The following is a 23424-nucleotide window of genomic DNA, read 5'->3' as shown; positions in this document are numbered from 1 at the left end:
TCTTTCCTCCCCTGTGCCGGCGTCTGTAGCTTCTGCGCGAGCACAAGGCGGTGATCATCCAGAAGCGCGCCCGTGGCTGGCTGGCTCGACGCTGGTACAAGCGCTGCCTGAGCTCCATCGTCTACCTCCAGTGCTGCATCCGCAGGATGAGGGCCAGGCGTGAGCTGAAGAAGCTGAAGATTGAGGCCCGCTCGGTGGAGCACTTCAAGAAGCTCAACAAGGGCATGGAGAACAAGATCATGCAGCTGCAGAGAAAGATCGACGAACAGGTAGGACTCGTATCGTCTTACCATCCCGGCCTTGTGTTCTTTGTGTGTGTGCCTGTGTCTTTTGGGGGAGGTGTCTGACTTCTATCTGGTCCACCAGACCAAGGAGAACAAGTCTGTCAACGAGAGGCTCGCAGGCTTGGCGAACACCTACACAACAGAGAGCGAGCGGCTACGCGGGGAGCTGGGCCGCCTGCGTGGTGTGGAGGAGGAGGCCAGGAGCAAAGGCAACCAAGTCAACTGTCTCTTGGAAGAGCTGGAGAAGCTGAAGAAGGAGCTGAGCACCACGCAGCAGGAGAAGAAGATCATTGAGGACTGGGTGCAAACGTACAGGGGCGAAATGGAGAAAGTACGTTAGAATTTTGTTTCTTATTTCAGTTGTCCTGATTGTTGAGCACCAGTTGTTTGCGTCTCTAGTCCCCCCCCCCCCCCCTTCCTTTTGTGTGATATTCAGTGAACTGAACTTGGAAGATTTTCTGAACTATCCTTTAATTTTCTGTTATTTATATCAACATTCCCCTACCTTCTTTTGCACCACAAAAAAAAAACATTTTTAATAGGATTCCTGGTACTTATTTTTTTAAATGTAACTTTTTTTCTAGCAGTATAATTACAGAATAGAATTCTCGTTTTTCCCCTTCAAAGCAGCTCTTCAGGGACATTATTGAACTTGACCTCAGAACAAAGAATTTTCTCAGAAACTTGGCATGTTCACACCACAGGAACTCTTCAGAAAAAAAGAGTTCCTGGTAATTTTTTTCCTCCTCATGTGGTAGGTCTTTCGCAATGGCCCAGTAGAGGTAGAGAGAAGGTAATCTTGTCCTTGTTCAGAAACAAGAAATGCTTGTTTCATACTTCCAGTAATCTATTATTATTCTCTGATATTGATCCTTGGCTAACTTCTGTCAACAGACCCTCAACATTAGTGTCAATTAAAAGTGATCTTATCATCCCCCATAGAATCCTTTAGTTACCGGTACATGACAAAATACGTTATCAACATCCCAGGCAAACATTTTTTTCTTCAATTTAGCCGGCTCAGAGACGGAGGGGGCAATGGGCACAGAGTTGCCCCAATGCAGGTTAGCACACAGTATTGTGCTTGTGTTTTAGCATCCTGACTGTAGCTTATGTCTTTGTGTTTCAGTCATCATTCCACCACATGATGATAAAGAGCTTGTAGCCTAGTCAAGTAGGAACAAAAAGAAGAAATAATGGTTACTGAGCCTGAACCCACTGTCATGGGTCATGGGTTCAGGGTCCATATTAAGCTGTTTAACAGCAAGAAAACTATTGATTTTCGAAGATGTTAGAGCCCATTGGGCATCTCAATTTCATCAAATAAAATGTTTGAATACTTAATTTTCCACACCAAGTAAACATTTATTATCTATAAAAAGAAATGTTCACAGGAATATACTGTAATGTGATAGTGTGGCTACAACATAGATAATTACTTTTTTTATTTCAAAGTTTTCAAAACCTTTTTACTTCAGTAACATCTGTCATTTTAACACCTAATAATAAATGTTTTTCACTAATTGGCTTGGACAAGTCCCTTAGCCTTAACTAAATATGGTTCCTTGCTCTACGTTTTCCTATAAAGACTTTGTAACAATGTCATCTCTGGATCTTCTGTGTCAGCTGGTTTCCGAACTGAAGGATCAGAACGGCTTGCTGAAGAAAGAGAAAGACGACTTGAACAGGTCGATTCAGGAACAGAGTCAGCAGATGACAGGTGAGTTAAAGTTAGAACCTGCAAACCGCGGGCCAGTGGCAGGTCCTGGGAGCATTTAATTGGGCCCGCCATGAAACTAAAAAAAACCCTCTGATGAAAATTCAGCTACAAATGCTCATAATTAACAGGATTTCCCATACCTGGACTAAAATATTGGGACACCTGATCAGACATACACTAACAAGACTAGAGATGACAAAAATACTCTCTCTGTAATAAAGTAGAAGTACGGATACTCTTTAAAAAGAAGTACTGATTCAACCCCAAGCCCCATTGTAAACTGAATTTTAAAAGAATGACTGAATTAGCACTTGATAAATGAAACAAATACACTATACTTGTATTTTTGTTTCCGATTACAGAGAAAACATCCAACATTCTCTTAAATAAGGCCATGGATGGGGAATATTTTGCCTCGTTGTCATTCCACTATTGTTGCTGTCGCTGTTTTTTTCCACCTTGTAAGACCCTGAAATCTTGGATCAATCTTACTTTTATACTGTAACAAGGAAGTAGAGAGAGCACCAGCCCAGCAAAGCGACATGGCTACTTATAGCCGACCCAAAACTACCTTTTAACTACAACAGCTCATTATTTTATACTGAAACAAGACCATAACGATATTGAGGCACTTTTAATACAGCGATATTCTGATAATGTGAATATCGTGACATTCCGATTATTTACATCCCAAAACTGGAGGAGACTTTGGACAAGATCCAAATCTAACGTCACTTGAATGTTGTTGTGTGATTGTCTTCTCGCAGAGAAAATGGCACGTGCGATTGCAGCGGAGACTCAGCAGCTGGAGACAGATCTGAACGAGGAGCGCTCTCGCTACCAGAATCTCCTGACAGAACACCTTCGCCTCGAGGAGAAATACGACGACCTCAAAGAGGTGCGGGACATGCATTTATTTTTTTTCCCCCCGTGTTCCCACTCATTTTGCTTTCTTTTTTTAGCACATTTCCAAGCCTGGCCACAGGAGAACGGATTCCACCCACAGCAGCAACGAATCCGAGTACACCTACAACTCCGAGTTCGCCGAATCGGAAGAAGGTTCCCGTGCCGCAGAAGTACGCAACTTGCCTTCAAACGTGTCTAGATGTTTTATTTGCTGCATTTCTGTACTCACGTGAAAGCAGAAGTAGATATTTAATGGAATTTCTTGCAGGATTTGACACGAGGAATGGATACCTCGCTCACGCTCAAGCTGCAGAAGCGACTCACAGAGCTAGAGCAAGAAAAGCAGTCGCTGCGCAATGAGCTGGAAAACAAGGAAGAGCAGTTTCAGAGGGCCCGGGCAAGGGTACACACACAGGCACACCCATACAATGCATCGAATAATAATGAGCCACTGAAAGCATCACTACTTCGCAACCCATTAATATACACTGCCTGGGGATGTTCGGTACACTATTGCAGTTAATTTACTCAACTGCAGAGAGATGAGCCTTTTAATATTAGAGGCCTTTATTTGTGAACAATGCATTTTGTACTGTAATTCTATTCATGGTTTTAAAATAAAACTTCATAATATATATGCACTAATGGTTGATTAATTGTTTATAATTGTATTTTGATTTCACAAAAATTTCAATCAAAATAAAACACATTTGAATATATTATATATTATAGTAAATTAATTCCATGTAAAAATATAAAATAGTAGATAATCTATTTTTCCATATTGCATTTTGTATTATTATGTTATTATACTTGTATCTTGTGATCATTTTAATTACATCACCACTGTGTTAAGGCCACGATTTAAGGAACTACTGTATTTATTTGAGGGAACGGTCTTATTGACGTCAATAAAAAAAAAAAAAAAAAAAAGGGTGGAGAAGTTGGACTCTCCCTTGTTGTTTGTTGATTTTTGGAGACCATAATGGGGACGTCAGAACATATTGTATAATTTCAACGTTAAGTAAATATAATTTCAAGGTTCCATAGCGTAAAAAAACAAACAAACAAAAAACCCACTATTTTAGGAAATACTGCCTTTAATGTTTTCAAGGTTATACTTTGCTCGTTTCTTTAGGATGAGTCAGAGTTCAAAAAGGTGCGTGGGGCAGAGTTGGAGTACGAATCCCTCAAGGTGAGTTCTTCAAATAGTTAGGCTTTCTATGCGCGCCTTCTAACTATAACCAGAACATTCTATGCTCTCAGCGTCAGGAACTGGAGTCAGAGAACAAGAAGCTAAAACACGAGCCTGGCCGAGATGAGGCAAAGCCTGCTGGGCGGCACAGCCGCGAGCGCCGGCGCGCCGGGCTCTCCGGCCTACAAGGTGCTCCTGGATCAGCTCAACTCCTCCAGCGAGGAGCTGGAGGTGCGCAAGGAGGAGGTGCTGATCCTTCGCTCACAGCTGGTCAGCCAGAAGGAGGCCATGCAGCACAAGGTAGACGAGACGTTTTTTTCCCCATTTGGGTTGTACATTTATTCATATTCACCAATGTGAACTGTTTGTCTGATCATTAGTATATTCACCGGGCTACTTCGTTCGGTATACATGTACAAGACTAATGAGAATGACTCGCACAGGTTTTTAATGATTTAATTGTTCATTTTTGTGGTTGCTTTTGGCACTGTTGTCATGTTGAATGCTTAAATATTTACTGTATATGAATATTGATTCATATGAAATATGAATAGTTAAACATTTGTAAATAGTATAATTTATGTATGTTTGTGGTTTTTCAACTTCTATATAAATATAATTGTTTCCAATATTTGTAAATTGTATGTAATACTTTGATATAACAATTCCGTAGGTATTATAAAATATGAATAGTTAAACATTTGTAAATATCAGTAGAAATTAAATACATATTTAATTTTGTATTTTTTTTAGACTAATGTGGTGTATAACTGTTTTCAATATTTGTCAATTATTTATACTTTACCATTACAATTCAGCAGTTAATTAGTAATAAAATAACATTTAAAAACTAATAAAATGGTAGTAATTAAAACATTTTAATTTAATGAATGTAAAATATTAATAAAGAAAATTAAAACAGCCATTGTGACAATTAATACTTTAATAATGAAGAATAATGATGTATCTAATGTATAAATATAACAAATGTGCATTAATTTGAATACATTAATGCATTCATTAGAATGTAAATTTTATTGATAAATTGTATTAAAGATTAATTAAATACTGTATGATCTTAATATTTCATATTTCATCCTCACTTATGTAACTTGCCAAATGATTAAAAACAGGTCTCTTTATCATCCAGTGTTTTTGCCAGCTACAACCACACTAATGAACATATAATACTTCAAAAGAGCATTTTTTTTTTATCTTTTAAGGCAGAATGTCTTGTCTTGGAGGTCATTACATTGTGAAGGTGTACCTAATGTATGCTGGGCTGAAGTGTACCCTCTCTCTAGACATCGTTTTTGATATCATTTTGCTACTAATATGATATTTGATATATTCCTTATATCTGTGAACTTCCTCTTGAGTTGTCATGTGTTTTCAGTGTTTTTGGTTGCACCCTCTTTAGTGTCTAACGCTCCTGTCTCTACCTTCTCTCCTCCATCCACGCGTTCCCACAGGATGAGAAGGTATCTTTAAACCACCACAATGTCTTGCATTAATGTTACAATAATTTATGTTACATATAAAAAGCCTCCTTTTAGAAATGTTTTTTCAGTCCAGTAAAATCAATTTGATGTGCAACTGCAGAGTCAGAAATTTGACTTTTTCATGCAGACACTAGTGTCCTTTCAGTGCAGCTACTGTATGTGGTCGTCATCAGTCATGTTCAGGTTTTGTTTTCACAAACTGCTGCACACAGGACTCTCTTTTTGTTTATTTGGAAGAACGTGTGTCCAAACGTTTGACTGGTAGTGTATACATTTACCAGATGAACACAGTGGTGCTGTTAGAAACTTTGATTCATTTTGATTCATTTGTACAATTGCAATTTTGATAGCAAATAATAATCCCATGTTATGTCACAACAAACCATTTCTAAAACCTTCCCCCTCTCTTGTCTGTTATAGGAGACCATGACAGAGGTGGCTGTCCATGTAGAGGACATTTCCAAACTGAAGGACGCTGATGAACTCAAGCAAGCCTACATCGGCCTCAAAGATACCAACAGGTACTCCACTCACCCCCCAAGCCCCACCCCCCGATTCTTCCCTCAGCCTCGGATTTGACGGCAACCCTCGATGGCATTCGCTTCAGTCGCTAACTTGGACACTGACGTGTCCCGTGCAGATCCCCCATGTTTGCGTGTAAGCGGCTAGAAGTCAGACATCTGCTGAGTAGGCTCAGGTAACAGATGAGGTGGTCCATGCATCGTGGTAGGCGATCATGCATGGCCATGCGGGAAGAGTGACTCATGTTCACTGCTTGCACACCATGAGGCCTTTTTTTCGTGGGGTATCTTTAACAGCATGTCCAGGTAGAGTTTACTGAGGTTGTTGTTTTCTGGCTTCCAAATAGCTTTATTAAGCAGTTCATGAAGGCAGTGACGCATCTCGGCATTGATGTGATGTCCTCCTACTAACTTTGCAGGAGTTTGAACACTGTAGGAGTTCTCAGCCTCACTCTCATGGAATGTGTATTGCATGAAACCCTCCTTGTTCATGTTGCACGCAAAGGTGGACAGCTCAATTTGATTCATAAAAAGACAACTCGTAACAGTATTGTTGATAGAAATACACTCAGTGACCACAACATTAAGTATACCTACATTATCTATTAAGATCCAATTCAAGAGCTGTATGAAAAAGTCTTGCTTAAAAAAGGTATTAATGCTAAAAATTTATTTTTATATAAAATATTGTAATTAACTTGGTAAGCAAAGAAGCAAGTCTATTAGAACTACCATAATTTCTCATGTATAATGTGCATTTTTTTTCCCAAAAAAATTGTCAAAACTCAATGGTGCGCATTATACATAGGAATAGGGGAAAATGGACAAAGACATTCCCATTTGATAAATGTATGCCGCCATCTAGAGGTTATGAAAAAGCTGTATACTTTCATTCCAAAATGCCACCGCCCCCTAGAGGTTATGAGAAAGGTATAAAACGTTCATTCTCATATGCCACCGCCACCTAGTGGTTATAAAAAAGGTGTAGCCTACACTTTCATTCCAATATGACAGGGGTACATATGACTGCATATATATACAGTTGTGCTCATAAGTTTACATACCCTGGCAGAATCTGTGAACTATTTTTTTGTTTTTTAAAATGACTGATGACTGAACAACCATCATCATTAATTGCTTTATGGTTATGTTTTGTTTAATGATAATGCTTTTCTGAAATGCTTGACCGTTTAATTTGAATCCCATTACAAAAAAAATAAGTGTTTTGCCTGGCCTTTCATGTTTTCTTTAAAGAATTGTACCCATCTTACAAATTCTGCTTGGGTAATCAAACATCTGAGCACAACTGTGTGTTTTCTCATTTACTAAAAAAATGTAGGGCTGTGAACTTTCAAAATATGAGCAAGTAAATAAAAATAAAGTATTATGTGTTCAAATAAAGTGCTTCGCTTGAGAATAATTACATACAGCTAATACTTCATCTTTTGATCATATGGGTAGAAGCAAAATCATGCATTGTAAAAATGCATTATGCATAGGTAGGGTTTTCCAGAATTTTGAGGTCAACTTTGGGGGTGCGTATTATACATAGGTGTGCATTATACACGAGAAATTACAGTAGTCAGTATTATATTAGTGTAGTCAGTATTTTTTTATACAAACATTTTTTGGACCCCATTTCGTTGTGCAAGCGTAGCTAATGTTGTGTCTATTGAGCATTTTGAGCCATCACGTTGTCCCCTCTTACTTATCTCATTCACCATATGCCACTCTGTTGCTGATAACACCATATTTTTACACAGTGACCCTGTGCTGAAATATGCAAAATTGTACATTGTGCTTTTCTTTCTCCGATGTTGTTATTCCTCCTTTTTCCTTTTTGCTTATGGTCGTCATCTTTATTAACACGCCAACTAACGAGTCAAATACATACAAACTGCATCATGCTAATATTGAAATCAGCTTTGTGTAATAATATTTCCTTGAAAAGGCACTTCACCTCAAATTAGTACATCCTTTTCCCCCCTTAGGAAGATTTGAAGTTTTATTTTTAATAATGAAAATAAAAAATAATAAAAGTAAAAAAATACAATATTCAATATGAATAATAAATACACATTAGAAATAGTAAATAGATTTAATATAAAATAAAAATATTAAAGTAATAAAAAAGTATAGATATATTTTAAAATATATTAATATATATTATTACCTTTACTGTGAAATTTATATGCCTCCTTGTGTCATGAAAGATTAATTCAATTAATGAGTTACTTTTATGAATAATAGAATTACAAACCAAGTTTAAAATGTTATTTTTGTATTTTATTTATTAATTTCTTCATTCTGACCCATTTGTGCTAATGCCCTTTATTTCACATTTTGATAAATTATAACAATATACATGAATACTGTTGTAAATTTAAATGTACAATAAACAGCAATACAAAATAATTTTATGTACAATAAACACATTTTAATGTAATTAGGTTTATATATATATATAATATATATATATATATATAGTAAATGATCATGCTCAATAACCCAGTCTCTCTCTCCTTATCACCCTCTTTGCATGTTTTCATGTGATCATTGTGCTTTTCATGTTCCTTTTTTGTTTAATTTGTGTTGTGCATCGGTCAGATCGGCTGCTCCAGACTTCCAAAAGCTGAATGAGGACGGGGAGCTGTGGCTGGTTAATCAGGGCTTAAAGGAGACCATCAGGTGTAACAGTGTGACCTTTCTTCATCCTACTGAAGGTTCAGGGATCGCATAATGCGCGATCACTCTGCATCACCCTTTTAAATCTTCTTCGTAGCTGCTACCTATCCTGTTAAAGACAGTATTAGTGTTACAGTTTGAAATACAGTGGTTAACATTGGTTGTATGTTTTGAGGGCAAAAAAGCTAAACAATGATACCAGAAGCCACACACAGTCCTATTTTTGACCATGCCATATTCTCGCTCACAGACAGTGTTCAATGAGTCTTTAGTGTTTTGAATGACAGCTAAGCATCAGGGTACCATTCTGAATGTTTAAACCAGCTACACACCGTAGGAGCTTGGGGGGGAAAAACATTTTTTTAATCTGCTAAAATAACTTCAGCCACAGGCGGTACGGATCCATTTTGAGTCTGTTTTGTTGTCTTCAACATTTAATTTACTGTTTGACAAATTGCCATATATCATAATTCATCTAATTAATTTTTTGCACGTGTGTGTGTCTTCATGTGTCCGTGTGTGCATCCGTGTTTGTCCAATACTTTGTGTTTGTCTGTGTGTCCGTCTATGCGTGTGTGTCTTCTTGTGTGCGTCTATGTGTTTGTGTGTCTGTCTGTGTGTGTCTCCATGTGTCCATGTGTTTCTCCATATGTCCAAATGTGTGTGTTTCTGTGCCTGTGTGGGTGTGTCTCTGTGTTTGTGTGTTCCTGTGTTTGTCTGTGTGTGTAGGTGTCCGTGTGTCCCCATGTGTGTGTCTGTGAATCAGTTGTCTGCTTGTTTGTCTGTGTTAGTGTGTCCTTTTGTCCATGTGTATCTGCGTGTACCATGTGTGTGTCCGCGCGTGTCTCTTGTCTGTCTTGTGTGTGTGTGAGGCCATCTCCGTTTGTCCCCTTGTTTTGTTTGTGCCCGTGTTCTGCGATTATTTGGTTTGGTCCAATAGTGAAGAAAAGTGCTCAATAATGAAGAGGTTGAACTGTCTTTTCTAAAAACTACCAGTTGATTTGTGTTGAGTATCAGTTAATAACTAACCTCTGAAGTCACACTTGGAGTCTAATTTATTATCTTTTTTTCATCCCTGGTGTGTTGTTTCCCCACTTAAACATCTTCCCTCACATCCTGATCTCCCACCCCCACTTCCGCACCTCGTCTTCACCACCCTCCTACCTGCCAGGCTGCTGGAGCACCAGTTGCAGACCCAGCGGCGGAATTATGACAGCGAGGTGGAATCTCTGCGTGGCGAGCTACAAAACGTCAAAGAGGAAAACAACCGGCAGCAGCAGCTCCTGGCCCAGAACCTCCAGCTGCCCCCGGAGGCCCGCATTGAGGCCAGTCTGCAGCACGAGATCACCCGGCTCACCAATGAGAACCTGGTATGCTGTGCTGTCAAGTCCCTTTTATTTATATAGTGCCAATTCACAACAAATGTTAGCGCAAGGCACTACACATTGAGCAGCTCAAGAACCACACCTCTCATACATTACATGTACAGTAATCACCCCTTCCACCCTCGCAATAAGTGAAATCTGTGATATAGAAATATCCCATTTAAAACTTTTAAGTTCGTTAACACACTTTTAAAACAACACAAACACATTTAAAAAATCTATTGAGAGAGAGGAAGAGCAATAGATAACACAAAAAATATTGTAAAAACAATATTTAAAAAACTGTAATAACACTTACACAAAAAATCTGCGATATAGCGGGGCCGCTCAGCGTGAACTGTGATATAGGAGGAAATTACTGGATATAAGAAAACCAACTGAACCCCATGTGAGCAACAACAGATGATACTGGTCCGCTTCCATCATCACCGTTCCCCAGCCTGACCACGCTGCCAGTAACAGGCTGGTAAATGTGAAGGTGCAATGGCGCCTCCGCTGGTCACACCTTGAGAAGCAGGCAGCAGTGAGTGAGTGTGAGAGAGAGCGAGAGAATAAAGCCCAAAGAGAAGCTGTATTGTCTCCAATTAATCTGAATAGTTAGCAACAACAACATGCAAAATTAGAACCCGTTTACTGATAAAACCTTACCTTTTTGGCATTTCTTAAGTACAAGATGAATTAATATGCATATTTTCTATAGTCTGACATTACAATGCTGATTTAATACAAAGCAAGAAAGAATCGTTTCTATATTTGTATCACTTTTGATTTAAAGTGAAAATTAGTAGTAGCAGTAGTAGAAGTAGTAGTCTACCTCAAACTTGTATTTTTTTGAATGATTTGGGCTTCACTCAACACAAAATAAAATGCTCCCTTTCCATCCATCCATTTTCTGTACTGCTTATCCTCACTCGGGTAGCGGGCGCTACCTTCAGGCGAGAGGCGGGGTACACCCTGAACTGGTCGCCAGCCAATCGCAGCTCCCTTCACAGCATAAAATAATTAGGAATAAAAAATAGCAGCTATATGAAAACAAAATAAAATATGTTCTCGTTTGGCTTTTATATTTGATAAATATTTTACTCAATTAGACATAATCAACAAAAACACAAATTCCAAATAAGACTAGAAATTGTTTTAAAAAAGTAAATAAATGCACGTTCTGGTGATTAAACTTAAAGAAAGAAATAATGGAAAAATCTGATTATGTGACGAGGTTGGACAAACGAACACATGTAACATCATAATGATCCATCCATTTTCTGAGCCGCTTATCCTCACAAGGGTCGCGGGCGTGCTGGAGCCTATCCCAGCTATCATTGGGTAGGAGGCGGTGTACACCCTGAACTGGTTTCCAGCCAATCGCAGGGCACACATAAACAAACAACCATACACACTCACATTCACACCTAGGGGCAATTTAGAGACTTCAATTAACATGCATGTTTTTGGGATGTGGGGGGAAAATGGAGAGCCCGGAGAAAACCCACGCAGGCACGGGGAGAACATGCAAACTCCACACAGGCGGGGCCGGGGATTTGAACCCCGGTCCTCAGAACTGTGAGGCAGACGCTCTGACCAGTCGTCCCACCGTGCCGCCCACATTATAATAATGATTTTTTTAGTTAAAATGATGCTCCCTAAGGATTACTGCTTTGACACACACACACACACACACACACACACACACACTCGTGTGACATGTGGATGGTATCCCCTGACAGGAGCAGGTGGCCGACGATCCCACAGCATCTCGAGAGGCGCGAGTCGTCATTTTACGCCGGATGGTTGTATGTACATACTGTGTGTGTTAGTGTGTTCTGCACGAGCGTTAGAACTAACAGCATTTGTTTCTTATTATTATATTGTTTATATTTGTTAACTCTTTATACCGCAGCAACACTAACTCACAGCGGAGCAGCTATGCACCTTTTTTTCTTCTTCTTCTTCTTTTTTAACTGCCAACTACAAGTCCTGCTAAACTATTTTTCCTTTCAAGTCAGCTCAGCAGCTATCATGTTGACTTCAGAGCAAAAAAACTTTCTGCGTTGTGTTTGCTTTTTTTTGTCTCCAAGGAAATGTTTGAATTCTGCTGTGACATATACCGTGATTTTCTTAAAGATACTGCAGGTGTTTATTGGCCTTTATCAGTAGATAAGAAATAATGTTTAGAACTTCTATGGTTGAACACGGTCTATTCCGGGATGCAGGTCGATGGAAAATTTCCAAGGAAATGTTAGAAAAGTAAATAATCTGTCATGGGTCAAACTGTTTCATTATAAAACCTTAACTAAGTAGCTGTAACTGTAGAAGATAATTCCTGTATATTTTTTTAAATATTTCTTACAGTCATACAAATGTAAAATCAATACTGTTAATGTGAAAATATTCAAACACTAAAGCACTTGGAAATGGAGTTGTCTTATAAATGATACGTGATTTTTCAACATTTTTATCATTAAGAAGTTAACCACTGTAAAATATCAAAACAAAACATAATGACGTGGTGGTGATGACGACGCTACTACTTTGAAAGAAAAATTAAAACGCATGCAGGCAGAACCGTGCTCTCGAAACATGCTAAGGTCTCGTGAGGTATGTTATGTTGACTTCTTAATTGACATCAAGCATGACTGCAGTTTGAGTTTATGGATAAATGTTGCAAAACACACAAAAAAAAGACAAAACAAGCAAACTTGCAAAACACAAACAAAAAGACAAAACAAGCAAAACATATGCCCAGAATTATGCTCACGAGGAGCACTGAGTCATATCTTTCTGTCTAAAGTGTGTTTGACAATAGAGGTTCCACTGTATCGCCTATAAGAAAACTTAAAGCGTTCTCAAACTGGATGGGGTCCGAGAGCCGTTGCTTGGGGTCCGAAAAATAATTGGCAACAAATTATGTCATATCGTTTTAAAAAGTGCATACCTACATGTGGCGACCGATGGTATATAAAAGAATCAGAATAAACCAATTACTACGTACCTTAGCTTTGGGCCAATTAAAAACGCTGATACGATTGTGCTATTAGATAAATCTGACATCCATTCATAGATAGTTTTTTTCAAAGGGCATATTACAAAAATAGCTGTACAGTTTATTGGAACAAAAGGCATATTTTTATTTCAAGAATAAAGTTGTATTTTTTAAATCCACTTGTGAAAATATGAGTTTCTTCCCTTGTTAAGTTTATCATAATATTGCTTCTTAATCTTGGGAAAACTTGACTTTCCGTCTTGTAAAGATTAAAAAGAAATCTTGAACTTTTTTTTCCTCATAACTTTTTTCTTAAAAAAAAAAAAAGAGAGAGAGAGAATCTGTTATGGTAACATGACTTTATTTTGTACATCTTTTTAATTTCAGTGGCATTTAAAGGTACACATGGCAGTTATGTACAGTAAATTTAGCTTCACGATTACGACAGGGTCCTTGGAAAAATTCCTCCCATGTAAGCCCTGGACCCAAAAAGTTTGAGAACCCCTGCCTCAAAGTACTTCCTCATAGACAGGGTTGTGATTAACCATTAGAAGGCAGAAGTGAAAAGATGTTTCAAGATGGAGGCTTTTGCAGTTTGTCCTCACTCGTCTTCTGTTTGTCTTTGTGTCTGTTGATCCCGTCCGTCACCGGTTCAGGATCTCATGGAGCAGCTGGAAAAGCAGGACCGAACCATCCGAAAGCTCAAGAAGCAGTTGAAGGTTTACTCCAAGAGGATTGGAGAGATGGGAGGTAGGACACCTCATCAATGTCATGTCATTGAAAAAGGTCACAACTGGCATTTTTGCAACTTTGGAATTTCCAGGTGATTGAAAAGTAACTCCCTATTTTTAAGTACTTCTTCAGTATTTCTGAACTATAATTCTTACAAGAAATGGACATGAGAAGTACGTGTATTGCATGGAGTTTCATTTAAAATTTGATATGGGCGCCAGCATTAGCCACCAGTTTCTCAAGCCGCCTGGGAAGCACATTAACAGATTTCACATGGAACTCTTGTGGGATGGAAGACATAACTTCTAGTTTTTCCAAAGTCATTGGTTTGGTAGAATAGACTTGCTCCTTTAATCATGGAACATACACAAAAAAATCGAGGAAAATATTCCAACATATGAATAAATTATAAGTGTTTTAAAATAGGGAGTTACTTTTCAATCACCCTGTAGTGTCAGAGCTGTAACAGAGGTGGGACTGCGTCCGTTTCTATGGGAGTTAAGCAATGTCTGGACAGGCGTGTTGATTTTAACACCTGACACTCAACTTAAAAGTATTATATACATCTTCACACATCCAGTGTGACATCCACAGATTACGGGATACAATGTTGCTGTGTGAAAGTCAAACAAAGTTTGGACAATGAAAGCTGCAATTTTTCCAACCTTTTTAGGCTGACAAAGTCAACCTAACAATATTCCACCTTGGCTGGGTTCTGTATAAAAGGTAGAGTCGGATTAATGTAGAATCTTATGTTATGCCTCTGATGAGACATTTTTTGTGAAATTTCTAGAAGACGCTACTGCTTGTAAAAGCTGTTATTTTCCTTTTTTCCCCTTGCCGCTGTCTATAAACAGCAGTGGCACAGAATAGGGGGATGAGGTCAACCCAACGATATTTAATTTCCGAATGCACTGTCATGGCTCTGAGGGGACAATTTAATAATAATAATAAATAATACCTTTTATTTATAACAGTCTTTTTGAAGCCCTTAAGGACACTGGACAACAATAAAGTAAGAATACAGAAAGGTGCAGTTAGTCGGTTGATGTTGTGTAAAATGATCAGGTTATGTTATTAATATGAGAGTGAAATAATAGCATGCTGTGGCGGATGACTCCCAGCCTCTTGACCGGAGGGGAAGGGGAAACCAAGGAGCAATATACTGAGATGGAAAAATTGTCAACAGATAGATTTAGATCATGTACATTTGGTGCCCATTCGGAGAAAACATTGTTTTCACTGTTTAATTTCAGGAAATTTGACATAAACCAGTGGTTTAATTCTGACAAGCAGGAGGTAAGGGAGCGTGGAACTGAGATGTTAGGTTTGCAGGGAAGGTAGAGCTTTATGTTGTCTACGAAGCAATGGAAGGGGATATTACAATTATGGAAAATTAGGCTGAGGAGGCCGTAGTTAGATAATGATGTGCAGGGGCCCCATGACGGAGCCCAGGGCCACACCTGTAGTGACTGGAGAGGGGTTAAATTAAAAGGAACTTTAACTTTATAATTTGCGGGATTTCTTTGTAGAAGATGCTACTACCTGTAAAATGGGGCATTTTTCCGCCTTTTTTTCCTTTTTTGTGTATAAACGGTGCCGACACAGAAATTGGGGGACAAAGCCAACCTGATACTAATCTGCTTTAGCTAGGTTCTATATAAAAGGCTGATATTAATTTCTCTGCATCTCCCCCAACACCCCGCCCCGGACATGCGCGCACACGCACACGCACACACACACATTACTGTTTGGTAAAAATGGCATCAACACTCGTGAGGGTTAAAGCAAACCACAATGCCGGGACAGGGATGTGGATTTTTAGAACATGACACTTACCTTCTCCTGACCTGTCGTGTCAAAAGCAGTTGTCACTGTCAGTCAAATGTTTTGTATGATGTGACAATTTTGCATGATTGTGTGTGAAAGAGGCTTGCGTTTTTCAACCAATGTGCACTGTGTGCGTTCCAGCCGGTCAAGCGGAGGGTCAGACGTCGCCAGGTCAGATGGTGGACGAACCCATCCACCCGGTCAACATTCCTCGCCGGGAGAAAGACTTCCAGGGAATGCTGGAGTACAAGAAGGAGGATGAGCTGAAACTGGTCAAGAACTTGATCCTTGGTAAGATTGACTGTTTGATGACAGACGGACGTCAGCTACCGCAAACATCTTACCCAAAGTCAACTAGATGGATTTGGAGTAGTTTGCAGGAATTTGCATATAACTAAGAGCGAGTTAATTGATTTCCCTTCCCTTGTGTTAGCATTCTCCTTAATTTCACTGTGAATAATTAATAAATCTTGATGACAAAATATATGCGTGTGAGTTTTGGAGATACTTGCCGTGGAGGTCTATACTATCCTGAGTTTAAAAAAATGTGGTGTTCCTGTCACATTTTCCAAAGCTATGTTTTTGCTTAACTGCTCACTTTGTACAAATCTACCTAGTAACACTAAGAACTTTGTTTCATGTGTTTCTTGTGTGCGCAGAGCTGAAGCCTCGTGGCGTGGCCGTCAACCTAATTCCAGGTCTGCCCGCCTTCATCCTTTTCATGTGTCTGAGGCATGCCGACTATGTCAACGACGACCAGAAGGTCCGCACGCTGCTCACCTCCACCATCAACAGCATCAAGAAGATCCTCAAGGTATGTCCCACACAACATATTGGAGCTACAGTGAGCCTGCATGGCTGTAATACATTGATTTATTAGTGCCCCTACTTCAAGTTAGGATTTTCTAACCATGTGTCCCTAAGGAAGTGAGTATTAAGAAGAAGTGGATGATGTGTGATGATGAGGAGCACACTGTCCCTTGGAATAATGTTTTTTATACAGGACAATACTGTAGAGTAGTATTTTTCATAGTAAAAAGTGTGTTACAAAAAAATTGGTGTTTTGGGGGGCGCTGTGAAGGATTAATGGCTTTTTCATTCATTTCAATCGGGCAAGTTGATTTGCGATACAAGTGACAGGTTACATGTGTGGTCAGGAATTGAATTAAACTCTAATCAAGGTACCACTGTATTATGTCTGTATTTTGTCTTTTAAAATCAGGTGTTTTTGTGTATTTCCTCTTCGTGTCAGAAACGTGGAGATGACTTTGAGACGGTCTCCTTCTGGCTAGCCAACACCTGCCGCTTCCTGCACTGTCTTAAGCAGTACAGCGGAGACGAGGTAAAATGTTACCCGATTCTCACTCAGTAAAAACTGCTACAGATAATAGATGAATAGTTTGTGTCAAGTGTAAATAAACCAACCTAAAACCAATGAATTCTGTCAACCTCTCCTTAGTTGACGTCATGCGTCAAGTCTACTGCATGCAGAGAGAAACATCCAACATTCTAATGCTTTTGTCTTTAAAATACTTACAATTATTTAACATACATTTTTAATGTACTCTATGTAAAAGTTGTTTAATATACAAAGTTATTCATTTTTATTTACTAATACAATTAACAAATTAATTAGCTAAATAAATTGATGCATTTTTTATTAACCAATTGTAGGGGGGGGGAACAAAATCAACAAAAAATTTTACTTTAATATTTTTTTATTTCGTTTAATAATAATGAGAAGAATAATTAGTGCTATTTTTAAATGTTATTTTTTATATTTATAATTCAATTTTAATTAATAAAACAAGTATTTGATAGTTGTTTTTTTTGTTTGTTTCTTTGTTTTTGTTTTTTGTCCTGTTCAGCATTTAGGTCAAACAGAAAGGAGGATCTATATCGCTTTCACTGTGGGAACAGTTTCACTGTCCACAGTGGAGTTTTTAAACTATCACTCTGATGGATTTTTATTGAAAATTTCATTCAGACAGAACAAAGTTTTAAAGGGGAGTGACAGAAAAAGCAAAGGGGAGAGACAGTGAAAAGATAACTAAATAATATACTGTAGGAAGAGAAGACAACAAAAGACAGGACTTTAGTTGTAATAAGTATGAGGAAAGTAAATCATCATGTCTAGTACAATGACATTAGATTGGATTAGATTATTGTATGGGGCAGTAGTGCAACATCCTGTGAAGGGAGGACAGGACAACATAGGACAGGACAGGAGGCGAAGCTCGCAGGACAGAAGTAGTGGACCTGACTGTACAACTGAAGTGTGTTGTGGGTACGGAAAGTATTCAGACCTCACTTTGTTATATTGCAGCCATTTGCTAAAATAATTTTTCATTTTTTCCCCTCAATGTACACACAGCACGCCATAAAACAGAATTGTTGATTTTTTTGGGGAAATTTATAAAAAAAGAAAAACTGAAATATCACACAGCCATAAGTATTCAGAGCCTTTGTTCAGTATTTAGTACAAGCACCCTTTTGAGCTAATACAGCCATGAGTCTTGTTGGGAATGATGCAACAAGTTTTTCACACCTGGATTTGAGGATCCTCTGCCATGCCTCCTTGCAGATCCTCTGCCAGTTCTGTCAGGTTGGATGGTGAACGTCGGTAGACAGCCATTTTCATGTCTCTCCAGAGATGCTCAATTGGGTTTAAGTCAGGACTCTGGCTGGGCCATTCAAGAACAGTCACAGAGTTGTTCTGAAGCCACTCCTTCGTTATTTTAGCTGTGTGCTTCGTGTCATTGTCTTGTTGGAAGGTGAACCTTCGGCCCGGTCTGAGGTCCTGAGCACTCTGGAGAAGGTTTTGATCCAGGATATCCCTGTATTTGGTCGCATTCATCTTTCCTTCGATTGCAACCAGTCATCCTGTCCCTCCAGCTGAAAAACACCCCCACAGCATGATGCCGCCACCACCATGCTTCACTCTTGGGACTGCATTGGACATGTGATGAGCAGTGCCTGGTTTTCTCAACACACACCACTTAGAATTAAGGCCAAAATGTTCTATCTCGGTCTCGTCAGACCAGAGAATCTTATTTCTCACCATCGCGTAGTCCTTCAGGTGTTTTTTAGCAAACTCCTTCATGTGTCTTGCACTGAGGAGAGGCTTCCGTCGGGCCACTCTGGCATAAAGCCCCGATTGGTGGGGGGCTGCAGTGATGGTTGACTTGCTATAACTTTCTCCCATCTCCCGACTACATCTCTGGAGCTCAGCCACAGTGATCTTTGGGTTCCTCTTGTCCTCTCTCACCAAGGCTCTTCTCCCCCGATTGCTCAGTTTGGCCGGACGGCCAACTCTAGGAAGGGTTCTGGTCGTCCCAAACATATTCCATTTAAGGATTATGGAGGTCACTGTGCTCTTAGGAAGCTTAAGTGCAGCAGATTTTTTTTTGGGCCAGATCTGGGCCTTGCCACAATTATGTCTCTGAGCTCTTCAGGCATTTCCTTTGATCTCATGATTCTCATTTGCTCTGACATTCACTGTGGGCTCTAAGGTCTTATATAGACAGGTGTGTGGCTTTCCTAATCAGGTCCAATCACTATAATCACACAGCTCCAATGAAGGTGTAGAACCATCTCAAGGATGATCAGAAGAAATGGACAGCAAAGGAGTTAAATATATGTGAACAGCAAAGGGTCTAAATACGGTTATTTCAGTTTTTATTGTTTAATAAATCTGCAAAAATGTCAACAATTCAGTTTTTTCTGTCAAGGGGTGCTGTGTGTCCATTAATGTGGAAAACAAATGTAAATGACTTTAGTAAATGGCTGCAATATAAATTTTTCAGTGGGTCTGAATACTTTCCATACTCACTGTTGGTAAATTCTAAACATCTTTAGAAATAGACCGCAAGTGAGGGGATACCCAGGAAGCTCGCATAGTTATGTTATTAATCGCAATGAGTGAGTGGCCCCACACTAGGCGAATAAGTCCCAGAGGTGAGTATCTGCAGACACATGCAAGTGAATTAACAGTCTCGCATGCACAATAACCTTCAGACTGCAAAATTAATGAAACAATAAAATAGTTTATCTTGGTACTAAAGTAATAATTCATGCTAATTTTCACATTTTATTTGTAATAAACAATTGAACTATAAATAACAATTTTGTTGAATAAAACTCAAATCTGATCTTTTTTACAATTAGATAAAAGATAAATCAATTTTAAAATTACTGTTAATTAAAAAAGCTCTTTTTGATTGACCAATTTTAGGAAAAAACTGCAAAATTAATCAAATATTAAATAACTCTTGATGTAAATGTTCGGTGGGCTGGATTAAACAATGGAGCTGTATGATGTTGTACAGTTGCCAAATAGGATTACAACCACGTTGTATTTTGTATCGCTAGTTTTGCTTTGCATTATTGTTATCTGTTTAAATCTTTCACTGTGTTGGCATCAATGATAGTAAGCACTCAATCTTGAATCTTGAGTATGTGACTGGACTGACCCAGCCCAAATCTCACAAAAAATGCATGATGAAAAGGCTTTTTTCCTCATCCTTCTCTGATGAAAAATCTGTCCCGCCAGGTCTTCATGAAGCAAAACACTTCGCGGCAGAACGAGCACTGTCTGTCCAACTTCGACCTGACCGAGTACAGATCAGTGATCAGCGACCTGGCTATCCAGATCTACCAACAGCTGATCAAATGCATGGAGAACATCCTTTATCCCATGATAGGTGTGCTCACCACAACAATACTCAACTGTTTGTTTCGGCATTGTCACAAAACTGGTCCGAGCACTAGCCCTGTCTAATATAAAATGGAGGAGGCGTGGGCCACCCCTGCGTGTACACGTAAGTGATGCGTGTGTGCTTTTGTGTCAGTGTCTGGCATGCTGGAGCACGAGACCATCCAGGGCGTGTCCGGCGCAAAGCCGACGGGCCTGCGCAAGCGGACGTCCAGCATCGCCGACGAGGGCACGGACACACTGGACTCCATCCTGCGCCAGCTCAACGCCTTCCACTCCACCATGTGCCAGCACGGCACCGACCCTGAGCTCATCAAGCAGGTGGTCAAGCAGCAGTTTTACTTCATCGGCGCCGTCACCCTCAACAACCTCCTGCTGCGCAAGGACATGTGCTCGTGGAGCAAAGGCATGCAGATCAGGTAGGATGGGGGCCTGCATTAATGCTGAGAGATGGAGATTCACAGTCATAGGGTTGTATGTGAAAAATGTACTTTAGTCATAATGTAATTTCATGTAAAAATATGCATTTGTGTAAATGCTGAGACACAAGTACAAATTGTGCTTAGAACATAATTGGGTAAATGTTGTCACCTAAATCCTATTGCATTTAAATTTCTCATTATTGGGTAAATGCCGAGCATTCACACTGATACTACTGTGTATGAAAATTCCGTGTTAATACTGTGAGACAAGCATTCATATTAATACTATTTAGCACCACAAGTGTTTCTCATGTTGAGACACAATCATCCATCCAAAAACTATACTGTCTTGTATCTGCAATGTATTGTGTGAATTAGTTTTTAATGTCAGAAATGTAATGTATGTTATGCTGAGAGACTGCCATTCACACAAATCATGTTGGTTATGAGTGTGAGTTTAGTCCATTTTTTAACAGACAGCATGCTATAGAAACACTTGGAGCAGTAGAGTAGAATGGATTTGATGATTCTCTGGTAGTGAAAGAAGGAGATGAGGAGCAACAGAGTCCTCTGAGTGGCAGATAGTTGTTGATAGTCTCTTGCGACTGTGTTTTTGAATGTCCATGATGTGCTGGTCAAATGTGAATTTGTTTTCCAGTGTTACTCGGATGTATTTAAAGCTGTCTGCTATTTCTACTGATTCTTTGTTGATGGTGATGTAGTGGGAAGACTGATGATTAAGTCTTTTGTTTTGATGACATTGAGATGGAGATGATTGCTCTCACACCACTGGGTCAAATGAGTGATGATGTGGTAGTCCAGACCAGAATGGTCATCTGTGAGAGGATAGCCGTGTCATCCGAGTAGTTGAGGTAGTTGACCCTGGAAGATGAGCTGAAGCAATGTTTAGCAACAGTTGCAGGCATTTCATAATTGTAGCGGTGAGTATGCTGAGAGACGAGCATTCGCACTCATGCAATGATGTGGAAATGGTGAGACATTCGCACTCATGCAGTTGTGTGTCAAAAATGGGACTGCTTGGACATGCCGTCATGTTTTATCCCACGTTATAGTACCTCATTTATTTCGCTCTGCTTTGACAGACTGCATATCTCAGAATTCGCACACAATGTGGAGATGGGCTCACTGAGGTGGCGCTTGTTGCGTTTCAGGTACAACGTGAGCCAGCTGGAGGAGTGGCTCCGTGACAAAGGCTTGATGAACTGCGGGGCCAAAGAGACCCTGGAGCCTCTCATCCAGGCCGCTCAGTTACTCCAGGTGAAAAAGAAGACGGATGAGGACGCCGAAGCCATCTGCTCCATGTGCCTGGCCCTCACCACCGCACAGGTACACCACTAGACCGCAGAAGATTGAGCCATGTTCAGAATGCAGCAGCGAAGCTTCTCACTGAATCAAACGACGACATCATATCACCCCAATTGTAGCATCACTACTACATTGGCTTGCAGTTTGTTTCAGAATTGAGCTACTGAGAACTAGAGGGGGGGGGGTTACTACATTTTTGTCATTTCATTCTCTTATACTAATATTCAGATGTACCAGAAGCCCAACGCTAATGCATGTCTTACCTTCTGAGTCTTCTATCTCACTTTCTGGGATGTTTTGGGGGTTAAACTAGCCTGGCCATCTCGGAAAAGCAATTTTGCAGTGTTACATTGACAAATCAGGAAAAGAACTGAGTGCAATAAAAGACTGGTCAATATGTCACAATTGGAATTAACCCTTGATTTGGACCATGATTCATTTCTGCACTTACAGTAGGTTAAAAATGACCAAAATTGAGTTAGTCGACTTTAGTTCTCAGGGGCTTCATTGATTTTGAGATTTTACCGATTACATTCAAAGCACGTATGGGTCTGGCTGCTTGCTATATAACCAAACGTTTAACCCCGTACGAGCCAACCCGCAACTTTACATCCTCGGGTGAAGGTCCCCTGGTTGTGTCCGAGTTATGGCTTAAAACAATTGGTGATGGAGCATTCTCTACCAGAGCGCCTGGACTTTGGAACAATCCGCCCAAGGAGATAAGACATGCAAAATTGGGGAAATCACTTCTTAAAATTCACATGTCGTCTGCTCACCACCTTTTATTTTATTCATTTACATTTATTTACTTTAACCAGCCTAAATCAGCTCTGCTCATTTCGTTTGGGTCTGTTGGGTTCCCAACTGTTTTGATGTGTAGCTCGTATGAACGTTGCTGTCCACTGTCTGTTTGGATATTTTTACCGAACTGGTGTAGGCTTCGCTTCCTAAGTTTCATTGGACTAAACATTGTGTGTTTCTTCTCTCAGATCGTGAAGGTCCTCAACCTCTACACGCCGGTAAACGAGTTTGAGGAGCGGGTGTCTGTCTCATTCATCCGAACCATACAGGTGATAAACGACATTCCAACCTTACTAGGTGCACAGGGGTCCTCCCTTATTTACGGTACTGGGACCGAGCCCTGGTAGAATAGTGAAAATCCAAGAGTAGTTATTAAAGAGTTAACTACTCAGCGCTTTTCAACACTGTTGGCTAACCTGTT

General features: G+C 39.7%; 1 protein-coding gene across 1 annotated transcript in view; it reads left to right on the top strand.

Moving 5' to 3' along the window:
* Positions 1–23424, top strand: part of myo5aa (myosin VAa) — a 76118-nt gene that overhangs the window by 48260 nt on the left and 4434 nt on the right. The window contains 20 exon segments of the mRNA XM_061668384.1: positions 30–269; positions 367–615; positions 1911–2004; positions 2772–2902; positions 2967–3080; positions 3179–3313; positions 4049–4105; positions 4177–4218; positions 4220–4405; positions 6028–6128; positions 9985–10183; positions 11923–11988; positions 13835–13928; positions 15882–16031; positions 16400–16554; positions 16993–17082; positions 20293–20443; positions 20591–20873; positions 22049–22223; positions 23192–23272. Of these exon segments, the coding sequence (XP_061524368.1) occupies positions 30–269; positions 367–615; positions 1911–2004; positions 2772–2902; positions 2967–3080; positions 3179–3313; positions 4049–4105; positions 4177–4218; positions 4220–4405; positions 6028–6128; positions 9985–10183; positions 11923–11988; positions 13835–13928; positions 15882–16031; positions 16400–16554; positions 16993–17082; positions 20293–20443; positions 20591–20873; positions 22049–22223; positions 23192–23272 (2793 nt within the window).

The sequence above is a fragment of the Phycodurus eques genome, chromosome 2 (genome assembly GCF_024500275.1).
Source record: "Phycodurus eques isolate BA_2022a chromosome 2, UOR_Pequ_1.1, whole genome shotgun sequence".
Lineage (NCBI taxonomy): Eukaryota > Metazoa > Chordata > Actinopteri > Syngnathiformes > Syngnathidae > Phycodurus > Phycodurus eques.
This window is presented reverse-complemented; position numbering and strand designations above follow the sequence as displayed.